Here is a 12,710-nt window from a genome sequence, read left to right on the forward strand (position 1 = left end):
AAATATAAAAATTAAAATTATTACAAAACAGCAAAGTTAAATAAAACTAATATATACAAGAATCACCAATAAAAATCAATGTTAATAATAATTTGCATTAACAACACCAATTTAATAAAATCAATGTTAATAATAATTTGCATCAGCAACACCAATTTAATATGCATAGTGGTTAGTGTGGTTAGTGTTAGTGTATGAAGATGATAGTGCTCGTTTTTTAATTTGACATGCAACTTTTAATACAAATCAAAAATATTAATTTATGTTTTTATGTAACTTTTGATACAAATCAACAATATTAATTTATGTTTTCATAGTAGATGAGTTTTTTCATGCTTTTAAATGTATGAAATTGAGATAAAGATCCTTAATTGTAAAGTCAAAATAGAGAGGTTAAGGTGAGAAGTCAAACTAAACATACTTTCTTATTTGTTGGTAAAGAACTTTTTTAAGGCACAAATGAAGTTTAAGATGCACAAGGTCCTGAGAACAAAACTCAAAATCCTCAATTTGTTTAAGCTAGTGATTCTTGGCTTGAAGTCAAGCTATATATATTTTCGCACTTGTTAATAAAAAATTGTTTCAAATCATGAGGTCAAGTTAAAGATACGCAAGGTGACTAGACTATAGAAGGGTGAAATCACCTCCTCTGAGTCTCTAGGACCAAGATCTATTTATAGGAGGAAAGGTCTACTAAGTTTTCATCCTTTCCTAATTTCTAATTTCTAGGAAATTAGTACTTTATCATGTGGAATTATAGTTACATTTTTTGAAATTAAGAAATTGGTTTTAGTTGCTTAGTTGGTTAAGCTCTTTTCTTAAATTCTGGACGATATTTATGGATTCTACTCAAAAGTTCCTTTTCGACCATCGATCGATAACTTTAAGAAAACTACTATTATTTAAGTACATCGGTTCTAAGATCGACAAGCATGTCGATGTCACCTAAAACTTGATGTATTATTATGCATGATCCACAAGTCCCCTAGGCTCAAGCCTTGTAGGAGTAGAGCCTAGTTGACCATTTATCCAAAGTCAAACATCTTGTTCTTTTTTGGTGGGAAATCCAAACATTCTTCGAATCAATATGACTTTTGAAAGGACTTTTTAGATCACACCTAGTCACTCAAACACCATGCTCTTTCAATATCCATTAAATACCCCCACATACCTCATTTGGATTTCAATGTGATGTGGTCACAATATCTTGATTTTTATGTAGGGATTTTGTGTTGTTTGAATGTATTCTAGTTGTTTGAACTTAGACAGGAATGTTATATGAAATGATAAATGTTTAGAGATATGATGAAGATATTCATGTGGTAAGATGATTAAATTTTTATTATAAAAAAATTCTAGCTAGTTATGTATAATATGATTGAGATGTTAAAGGGTTAAAAGTGATTGAGATAAAAAATTATATAGTTTAAGTGAATAGATTTCAATGAGATATGTTATATATATTTTAATAGTTAAAAGTTGAAATATTTCAATTAAGTCAAATTGACTCAAGTTGTTGTTATTTTGGAATAAAATATTCCATGTTATTTTGGAATAAAAAATTCAATTTGAACCAATTGGATCACTTGTTATATCACTACAAGAAATTATTTATTTACATACTGATTATTACATACATATATGAATCCGTATGTAACAAATGCATTTTTTTTATATTCCTAAAACAAATATTGAAATCCCAGTAGGATTTTCCAATCCTTTTTAGATTCGAATTTCGATTCTATCTGTTTGTTTTGTTGCAAATTCCTTTACTTACGGATATTTACATATGAATTTAATTCAGTATGTAAATACATTACATGCGAATTTTTTCGTATGTAAATCAAAAGTAATCGCATACGGACATAATCCATATGTAATTTTGACGCCATGAAGCTAGAATAATTACATACTGATCATATCCGTATATACAACATTACATTTTTACTTAAAAAAAGTGGAACGTATTACATATTTAATTAAAAAAAAAGAAATAATTACATACGGATTCTCACCGTATGTAAGGTATTACATATTTAATTTAAAAAACTGAAATATTTACATATAGATTATATTAGTATATATTGTGTTACATACTGATATTAAAAAACACTAAAAAGAACATGTAACCATTTTCATTCCCTCTACAACATTAATCTTTTTCCAAATATAAAAATAAAAAAATCTCATTCCCTCCACAACATTCTCTTTTTCCCAAAAATAAATTTTCCATTCCCTTCACAACATTCCTTTTTTTTCACAAAAACAATTTTTCCTCTAGAAACCCTATCATTTCTTCTCTTAATCTTAAAATAAAATATACTATTTTTTTTACCGGTAATAAAAAATGAATAAATATGAACCACTTGACGGGTGGTCAAACCCTTATACATAAACACAACCTTTAACCTCCCTTATTAGACAAACTCCCAAATATGCCTAACAGAATACATCTAGTTGAACCCAGAGAGAATCACTTAAGGCGCTCAAGCCTACATCTAAAAAGAGTACATCATGAGACCATCCCTATACAAACCAAAGAGAAAATATACTAATTAATATAATTAAACACTAAATTTAAAGTTACTAATTATACCTCTTAAATATTATATTGTGCATGTAAATATTTAATTAAAATATATAAGTATACACATATCACAAGGAAGTATCTAAAAAAATGCATTCATCTTCATTTAATATTTATATACATTAAAAAAAAGTCACAAGAAATAGAGTACTTCATATGCTCACTATGAAACTTTATTACTAGTAAAATCATATACTACTGTAATACACAATCAACATGAATAAAAAACAATATAAGACAAATAATAGGGTAAACTAGCAATTATATAAATGTAACTATAAATCACAAACATAAAATTTATTACTTTTTATACATTTTTCGAAGTAGTCAATTGTTTATCATAATTCACAATCCATATCACTCATGTAAGAAATTCATTGACTAACATACATACGCTTAACTCTACTTTTGGAAGATGCGTGTATTGAGTTAGACTAAAAGATTTGCCCTGTCATACGACCACACTGTGAAATTCACTCAGTTATGCACATATTATCTCTTTCAAACAACTGACCCATTCATATGAGTCTCATTCGATTCTCACCACCTGAATAACTTCATCTATTTGATTCCATGTAGAGTCAGGATACCTCCTTCTAGACGAATTCCTAGTGAATGCACATCCTAACAATATCAAAACGACAATTCATTTCTTGAAAATATTGTCTTGATCATATTTTCATATTTCATATCTCATATCACATAAATACACAATTCAATTACACCAATTTTTTACATTTTTAAACAATCCAAAAATATAAAAGAAGTCACATAAATACATAACTAATTAGTTCAATTACTTATATAAATAAAATTTACACAAATTTTAATTAAAACAATAAACAATTATAAAATAATGTTTTAGAATTAAATTTCAAATTTGAAGGTTTTTTTAGCTTGAGCGAAAATCTCGTCGCTTGAGCAAAAAATGAGGTCGAGAGCAAGCTCAATTCAAGTACTATTTTTGTTTGAGCAAGAATCCATTTGCAGGAGCGAAAATAGACCCGAGAGCACCCCAAAATTTCACCCAATTTTTTTCTTAAGCGAGAATTTTCTCGCTTGAGAGAAAGTGTACCCAAGAGCAAGCAAAATTTTCCTGCCATATTCTATCTTTAACGAGGATCTTTTGCTTGAGCGAAAATAGTAGAACAAAACTTTAGGAAACAACTTTTCAAGATTTCATCAAAATTAATACTCAAACTTTTATTTTATAAAACATATCAAACCAAACTAACATCACCTTGCTTACTGTTGGATAAGTACTCTCATGTCAACCTATATATCTATATATTCATGATTTTTAAACCAAATTCATTTAGTTTTCAACATCCAAATTCAAACAACAAATATTTATCAATGTTTCCATTTCCAATGATTCATAATACCATTCAAACATTCAAGAATCTTTTTTTTATCAGCAATAAAGATTAAATAAATGCGAACCACTTCAGGGGTGGTTCAACCCTTATACAAAATATACAATAAACAACTTCTAAACTAAAGCCACCAAACTAACCAAACCAAAGCACGAATCTTACTAAAAACCTAACATACGTCAATAAACCATTCTCATACATTTCAAAGGTTCTAAGCACCAGCTAGAGAAGGAAAACGAAGCAGAACGAAATTTTGCAGAAATCCAAGACCACACCTTTGCTTGCACCATTGCACACACTTCTGACGCGTCAGCCACCCTCCTATTGAAAATGATAGAGTTCTTGTGATTCCAGATTTCCCCCACAACCCCAACCCAAATTGTGCTCCATACATCATTAAATGAATCAGAAAACATGCTTAACCTGAACTGAGCAATGTTTGACGAAGGATCAATGTGAGACACAAACGACACTCCCAACCACTTAAAGCAAAAACACCAAATCTGCCAAACATTCAAGAATCTTGTTCACACCACAATCAACTTGTAAATTTATCAAATCAACAAAATCTATTATCTTAATACTTTCACTTTCAATCCCAAATAAAACACATTCATTTACTCAACAATACAACCTGCAAGAAAATTTGAAGATTGTGACCGTGTCACATTCACATATAGATCTTCTAACCTAAGGTTCTATTGCAGATTAAAACTAGCTTCCATTACCCAAGTAGAAGTACGTGTGCTCACAAAGAGGTCCAACTCCTAAAGATCACAATGATAACTTAACATGCACCACAAAACCCTGATGAATGATCCAAGCATATCACTAGGACTCTAAACCAACAAAGACTCATTCTGAAGTCTCTTGTACCACATGTAAATGAATCTATCCAGATAAACAGAAGAAAAAAAACATAAAACTAAATCAAAGAAAAAATGAGCATAATTGAAACTTTTTGACTTTGCTCACTCAGAAGACCAAAGACCACCTAAAACAAGTTAGAGAGAGAATGGTTAAATTAAAATGAAACCTGAATAACTATTTTTTTCTATTAATATATAAATTTTCACTTTAATAATGAAAAATTCTGATGTCATTTTAATTTTAGCACTTCTACTCAAAACAATTTTTTAAGTACTTACACAAAAAATATCTTAAATAAATTAAAATGATTAAATTTTTTAGATACTTGATTTAATTAAATAATATATATATATTATCTAATATTAATTATATATACATATTATTCTTACACTTTCATTCAATTCTACTTTAACATTCTATTTATATTAAAAATAATTACATTTTACTTCGACTTTATAATTTAATTATGTTATTGCTCATTGTAGTTACAATGAAATATTTACAGATATTTTGAACGTAAGAGAGGTAAATAATATTTTTTAATATTGTTTATTCGTATGCAATAATTTTTAAAAATAATATTGTATAGATGACAAATTTATACACAAAAACAATATAAAATTTATTGTTAATAATGTATTAAAAATAAAAAGATAGACGTGATTATGTTGTTTTAAAAAATAATAAATATATTATCAATTGAATTATGCACTTGATCCAATTGTTTTAATTAATTAATCATAACTGATAATAAAAACTAAAAAATCGGTAATCATATCAACCGTTTAAAAGTGAAAATAAATCTACATAAATTAAAATTAGACAGCATAATATTTGGAGAAAGTTAAAATAAGTCAATTATTTTATATTAATTTTAAATTGTGCGATTTTTTTTTAATTCTAAATATGTAAACATATTTTTTTCCTCTTTCAAGATAAATTAGTAGTCATAATATAATGTAGTGTATATTGAAAAAGATTAAAATTAAAATTTGTCAGCATAATATTTTGGAGAAAGTTAAAATAAGTCAATTATTTTATATTAATTTTAAAGTGTGCAAAAATAAAAGTTTTTAATTCTAAATATGTAAACATATTTTTTTTTGTCTTTCAAGATAAATTAGTAGTCATAATATCCCTACTAAAAAATCATTAAATAGAAATTAATTTTAAAAAATAAAAATAATTAGTTGCTATATTAACTAAATTATTTATTTTAAAGACTAAAAAAATTATTGATTTCTAAATTAATTTTTATTATTCATAAATAGTTTCTAAATTAGTATTTAATTAACTACTAACATTTTAACTACCAATTATTTAGATTCTAAATTTGGTAGCAAAATTAGATACCCATTTAGAAATTATTTATCACTAATAAATATTAATTTAGAAACCAATAATAGTTTTAGTCTCTGAAATAGTATCTAATTTAATCAATATAACAACTAATTATTTTTAATCTCTAAAATTAGTTTCTATTTAATGATTGTTGTGTATTGAAAAAAATTAAAATTAAAATTTGCCAGCATAATATTTGGAGAAAGTTAAAATAAGTAAATTATTTTATATTAATTTTAAATTGTGCGAAAAGAAAGGTTTTTAATTCTAAATATGTAAACATATTTTTTTTGTCTTTCAAGATAAATTAGTAGTCATGATATCCCTACTAAAAATTATTAAATAAAAATTAATTTTAAAAATTAAAATAATTAGTTGATATATTAACTAAATTAGATAAAAATTGATTTTTAAATTAATTTTTTTATTGATAAATGATTTTTAAATTAGTATATAATTAACTAATAATATTTTAATTACTAATTATTTAGATTCTAAATTTGGTAGCAAAAATTTTGATAGGTAAGATAACAATTTAGAAAGTATTTATCAGTAATAAAAACTAATTTAGAAATCAATAATTTTTTTAGTCCCTAAAATAGTATCTAATTTAATCGATATAACAATTAATTATTTTTAATCTCTAAAATTATTTTCTATTTAATGATTGTAGTGTATATTGAAAAATATTATTTTACAATTATTCAATACTTTAATAATAAAATTAATTTATAAAAAAATAAATTATAAATTTAACTAAAATATAATTATTTTTAATTCAAATACAATATCAAAGTAAATTATTGAATAAAAGTATAAAATAATATATATATATATATAATTACTTTATGCATATTAGAAAAAAGGTTACTTATTACACGTATAAAAAAATTAATTATCTTATTTAAAAATATTTTGGTACTTTAATTATTTTAATTAATATATTTACTTTAACGTTAAATTAATTACCTTGAACGTTAAAATGATAAATAATTTTTAATATTATTTATTTGATGCTGATGTGAATTTGAATATAATCCAGCTCATTAAATAAAAATAAAGATTTATATCATAATTTCTAATTTTAAATTTAAAAAATGTAAAATACTATATTGGTGGTAGATGCTTGGGAGTTGAAGTGGGAAACACATGTCCCTACTTTCCGAATGATGCCAACTATTATTACGTGGAAACAATATCTTCTTTTTCTCTCCTTTCGCACCTTCACCACGAGCTCGCCACACGCCTCTTTCCTTACGCAATCCTACCCGTCCATCTGTTTCTCATCCAACGCTCAAAAATACAGATCTCACTTTCCGAAATCCCAAAATACCCCTCTCTTCTCCTACATATACCTTCCTTGTCCCACGCAAGCTTCACCACCACAACTCTAGCCTCAATCCTTGGCCGCCATTGTTTCTTCTTCTTCTTCTTCTTCCATTTCCTTTCCCTCTTTCTCGATCTCTTTTCGTTTATCCTTTTGGAGATTTTGATCTCATGGCCCTCGCTCCTTCTAAAGTTTCCCCCTTTTCTGGGTTTTCTCTTTCAGACGGTGTTGGGGCCGTGAGAAACCCAACCTGTTCTGTTTCTTTGAGCTTTCTGAATAAGAAAGTGGGAAGCAGGAACCTTGGTGTTTCTGCCTCAACTGTGCCTCTTACTGGGGTGATCTTTGAACCCTTTGAGGAGGTTAAGAAGGAAGAGCTTGCTGTTCCCACTGCTGGGCAGGTTTCGTTGGCTCGTCAGTATTACGCTGATGAGTGCGAATCTGCAATTAACGAGCAGATAAAGTGAGCGTTTTTTTGTTTTCACTTTTTTTTTGGTTTATTTTTTGAGTAATTACTTGTGATTACATTTTCTGCTTTTGTTATCTGTTTGAGTTTTTGTTTACAAATCTGTTGCTGTCTTTTCTGTCTCCTGTTTAGAGAGATTTGTTTAAACAGATTGAAAAGTTGACAAATTTATAATTCAAAAAATGAACAATAAAAAGCTTAAAACAATTTTAAGAGTCTCTGCTTTGCTTATATAAGCAGATCAATCAATTATTTTTATATATGCTCTTGTAAAGTGACCTTTTTGCATTGTTGAGTGATTTAAACTCAGGAAAGTACTTTTCCTTGTACTTGTAGTTACAAATTAAAAACGAACGGTGATTATTGTAAATACATGTGTAATAATCAATGATGTCTTAAAATTAGTGACCATTTAACAATCACTCTGCTTCTACTTTTTAGATTTTGTTCTGCAGGGTTTGATCCTGAAATAAAAAAAGGGTAAATATGTATTTTTTTTTAAAATATTGTTTTTAGTTTTTTGTATTATAAAAATGGTGATTTTGGTTTTAGCAGAGCATTTCTGAGATGTGGTGGACTTTGTCCCTAATTACTTCAAGATTAAGTACAAGATCTGGACCAAAATCATCATTCTTAAAATATAAGAATTAAAAACATATTCGATCAAATTTTGATAGGTTAAAACGCATTATTAATTTAGAAAAAAGGTGAAAATTTATATTGGTTTTTAATTTTTATTTGCTTGCATATAATAGTGGTCCTCTGATTAAGAGTTTTTTCCACTTCAATTTTGTGTCACAGTGTGGAATACAATGCATCCTATGTGTACCACTCCTTGTTTGCATACTTTGACAGGGACAACGTAGCTCTCAAGGGATTTGCCAGGTAACTAACATTAAACCCCTTGTGTCTGTTTCTGTTAAAAGTTTCTTCCATTTCTCAAACAGGTGTTCATTTCACGTTGCTATTGTTGAAAACAGGTTCTTCAAGGAATCTAGTGAAGAAGAAAGAGAGCACGCTGAAAAGCTTATGAAATATCAGGTTAAATTAATTTTATAGTTAACTGTTAATTCCTAATCATGTAGCTAAAAGTAACTTCTCTGAAGTTACATGACAGTATACTGATATATATATGGTCTTTGGTAAATTGTTTAGAACACTCGTGGAGGTAGAGTTGTTCTTCACCCGATCAAGAATGTACCCTCAGAATTTGAGCATGTGGAGAAGGGGGATGCGTTATATGGTGAGCTTACTGATTTAATTGCTGTTTCAATGACTCTGAAACTGTGCATTGTGGTTTTTCATGTTTTCAATTGAATATATATGCTGATTTTCCTCTATTGTTTTGTTCAGCAATGGAATTAGCTTTGTCTTTGGAGAAGTTAGTGAATGAGAAACTTCGGAGTGTGCACAGTGTAATGCATCTTTACTTTTCTGCTTTTGGTTTTGTTTTTCTCTTAATTTTTTTCCCTGTGGAACTCACAAATTATTTTATCTAACAGGTGGCAGATCGCAACAAAGACCCTCAATTGGCAGACTTCATTGAAAGCGAGTTTCTTTCTGAACAGGTTAAAGTCATCTAAACCTCAGAGTGGTTGTGAATTCATAAAAATTTCGGTAAAATTTCTTAGAAAATTGAAAGAAATTGGAAAAATAAAGAGAGGAAATATAGATGAACTGTATGGTTTTTCCAAACTTTTTATTATTTTTGTATAATTCCTTATGAAGCAAACCAGGACCATTAGATGTGGCTTTTGTTGTTGTTTACCCTGAAAGGAGGAACACATCTACCACAGGCTAATAAAAACAGAAAACCATTACATGTGTATCTATGCACTGAGCTTGTTTATATTGCCAATGTGTTTTATGTGTTTCTTAAAACATGTCCCTTTCTTTTGTACAGGTAGAAGCAATTAAGAAGATCTCAGAGTATGTGGCTCAACTGAGAATGGTTGGAAAGGGTCACGGTATGTTTTGCTACCACTATTTCTCATATTGGTTCACTGAATTTGCCTTTGATGTACATTTCCATCACTTTGGTATTTTCCTTCTACTTGTATTTATGTTTTATTGGCTCGCAGGTGTTTGGCACTTTGATCAAAGTCTGCTTCATGATGGACATGCCGCTTGAACTTGAATAGTCTTTATTAGTCTTCGTTTATATTTGCTCTTGTATTAAGTTCTGGGTTGTTTTCTAATTTAGAAGTAGTATTTAAGTGTTTTTCCTGAGTACTGAGGTGTAAGAACTTGTAGTGTTGTGGTAGCGAGTATCATATGTAAAAGACTGCAAGCATTTTATGCAATAACATTCGATATCTGCTTTTCAATCGTCCCTCTCCAGTAAAAATGTCAATGGTTACTTTGGCATGATGATATGAAAATTTTCATAATCTTGACAATGAGGAATACAAGATCAAAATACACGTTTGTTTTGAAAATAAATTATAATACCCTGGAAGGTTAGTAATTTGATGTCACAGGGAAAAACTTAAGTTGGAATACTTGCCACAAACTGACTTAAAAGTTAAACTTAATTTGGAATCCAAGTAGGGTCCAAACATAGAATGTCTTCAATTGAAGGCCACTTGTCAAGTACCAAGTATCAAAAACACTGCTCTTCTTACTGATACCCATTAATTTACTTGAAAATATGTTATTAGGTTTAAAAATAAACGCAAATCTGATGTAAGATTTTCAGAAGAAAATTATTACATAAATGGAAATTGCCAATGGATAGTGGGAAATTGTAAGAGCTTCACTGGCAACACCTATATTAACTTGATATATCACGCTGGTAACTTGATTTCTGCTTCTTTTTATGGAGGAACTCTACTTTTCTGAAGGAAAGGGGTGTTTTTGGTTTCTGTTCTGCTGTATTGTTGAACTATAGTTGTCTTGCCAAACTTAGTTTGGTGATATGTTTTGGTTTCCTGTTTACCGATTCGCACAGGGTTTGAATTGAATCCTGGTTGCTCTAGAACTATAGTTTGCAAAATATAGATAATTGGAGCTTGCATTTACAAATGCAAAACTGTAATGAATATCCAAAATATAGACTAAAACTCAGCTGAAACTGAATAATTCAAAGTCTGATAATTCACTTTTACTTCCCTTGGAAACAAAATTAATGATATGCGAGGGAAGGAGTAGACGCTGAAGGAATGGAACTTGAAGAAAATTTTTATTCCCCTTCCTCATACATCTATGATACTTTAATTAAACCTTTGGACTCATCCATCAAGAAAAATTCATGACCATCTAAATAACCACACAACAATATTTCATGTTGGCCTAAAACAGATCATCCAATATGAAGATATGTTGGTTCTTTTCTTGTGAAATGTATTTTGAGGAGAAGAAGACTCAATCATTTTCCACATAACTTGGATATCTGAATATTCTCCACAAGACTCCATGTCTTTATAAAGATTCATAAGTCCATTTCTATGCCCTGTATTCAACTCCATAAATAAATAAAAAATATCAAAGGAAAGTTAACTATGTGATCCAGAATTACTAGTGAATCATAGCATCTCTACTTCAAAGTAGTTTTACCTTTAGATCTGAACATGAAGTTTGAAGTCACTTTGAGAATGATAGTTTTAATTGGGTAGATAGACATCCTCTTGAAGTACCTCCAACCCTTCCAGTTTCCCATTTTCTGAAGCAGATAGCTAGTTTTCTCTTCCTTGCACCCTCCATTTTATATGTGTGAAGCATGTCCTTAAAAAATAATGTAATGATTTCTAGCAAAACAACAAGATGAATCATGCCATATAAGAAAGCAACAAGATAGAAGACAAGGCCTTTTGTGTACTTCTTGAGTCTTCTATCTTCCATAAAGTATTCAAGACATTTGCTTGATTATGCCATTCAAACTGTTACTACATGCTTATGGTACTTCTTTAATGTATCAGAAAAACTAGTTATGGTAAATTATTATTGGTATGAAATATTATTTTCACATTCTCATTAAATTTGACCAGAAAAACACTTATTGTAAATTGATTTTGACTGTAGAAAAAATGAAAAATACTCCAAAAATCATATCATAGAGGTGGATCTTTTTAGTTTATAACAGATAATGCAGGTCAACAGTGTATAATTAATGGGTTGGAGGAACTTGATTTGGATTTTGCTTCCCTACTTATTCAACTCACTAAATATTCTCAATCTAATTACATCTATAAGCAAAATGGTTCGGTGTGGGCCCTTTTGAAGCGGTTGTTGGTGTATCTTCATTGTCTTTGTGTTTGTATTTGCACTTTCTCTGTAGTCTTTCTTTATGCACCAAAAAATATTAATTACATCCACAATCGTAAGTAAATTTTTTTATTGAAAATTATTTCTTCACAAATTTTATTTTCACGAAACATATTGTCTCGTTTTAAGTAAAAAAAAAAAGTTGTATTGCCACGAAAACATAGAAAGTTACTCATAAATTTTATTTTATTTATTTAAATTATTTCAAATTTTAAAAATATTTATAAGAATAGTCAAATGCAACCACAAAACTCTTCGAAATATAATATGATTCTGTAAAAAAAATCTCGAAGTAATCCTATAAGCGTTTTTTAAACATAAAGTATGTACTTATCTTAATAAGTTGTTGAGATTCAATTCATCAAACAAAAAAAATAAGAAAAATAAGAATTATTATTATGCCATGGAAGAGACTTAACATCCTGAGTGGTTGATATTAAAAGGCAAGGTTCTTGAATTGGCACAATTTAGTAGGACCATAAA

At 28.5% G+C, this 12,710-nt stretch overlaps 1 protein-coding gene and 1 long non-coding RNA gene across 2 annotated transcripts; one reads left to right on the forward strand and one right to left on the reverse strand.

Moving 5' to 3' along the window:
- Positions 1-7,314: 7,314 nt before the first annotated feature.
- LOC137824185 (ferritin, chloroplastic) lies at positions 7,315-10,291 on the forward strand. The gene is made up of 8 exons (XM_068629671.1): positions 7,315-7,961; positions 8,766-8,849; positions 8,945-9,005; positions 9,120-9,207; positions 9,318-9,379; positions 9,467-9,532; positions 9,868-9,931; positions 10,046-10,291. The coding sequence occupies exons 1-8, from the start codon at positions 7,672-7,674 to the stop codon at positions 10,093-10,095; spliced, it is 765 nt and encodes a 254-aa protein (XP_068485772.1). The 5' UTR covers positions 7,315-7,671; the 3' UTR covers positions 10,096-10,291.
- Positions 10,292-11,032: 741 nt separating this feature from the next.
- LOC137824186 (uncharacterized) lies at positions 11,033-11,794 on the reverse strand. Its single transcript, XR_011083218.2, has 2 exons — positions 11,520-11,794; positions 11,033-11,415 (listed from the first exon to the last, which is right to left on the reverse strand). It is a non-coding gene; the product is annotated as an uncharacterized LOC137824186 (long non-coding RNA).
- Between the last annotated feature and the right edge of the window lie 916 nt (positions 11,795-12,710).

This window comes from Phaseolus vulgaris, chromosome 8 (genome assembly GCF_051622355.1).
Source record: "Phaseolus vulgaris cultivar YP4 chromosome 8, ASM5162235v1, whole genome shotgun sequence".
Lineage (NCBI taxonomy): Eukaryota > Viridiplantae > Streptophyta > Magnoliopsida > Fabales > Fabaceae > Phaseolus > Phaseolus vulgaris.

Coding starts and splice junctions, on each gene's coding strand:
- LOC137824185 (XM_068629671.1), top strand. CDS start 7,672: ATGGCCCTCGCTCCTTCTAAAGTTTCCCCCTTTTCTGGGTTTTCTCTT. Junction 9,006..9,119: donor AAAAGCTTATGAAATATCAG/GTTAAATTAATT, acceptor TAAATTGTTTAG/AACACTCGTGGAGGTAGAGT. Junction 9,932..10,045: donor AATGGTTGGAAAGGGTCACG/GTATGTTTTGCT, acceptor ATTGGCTCGCAG/GTGTTTGGCACTTTGATCAA.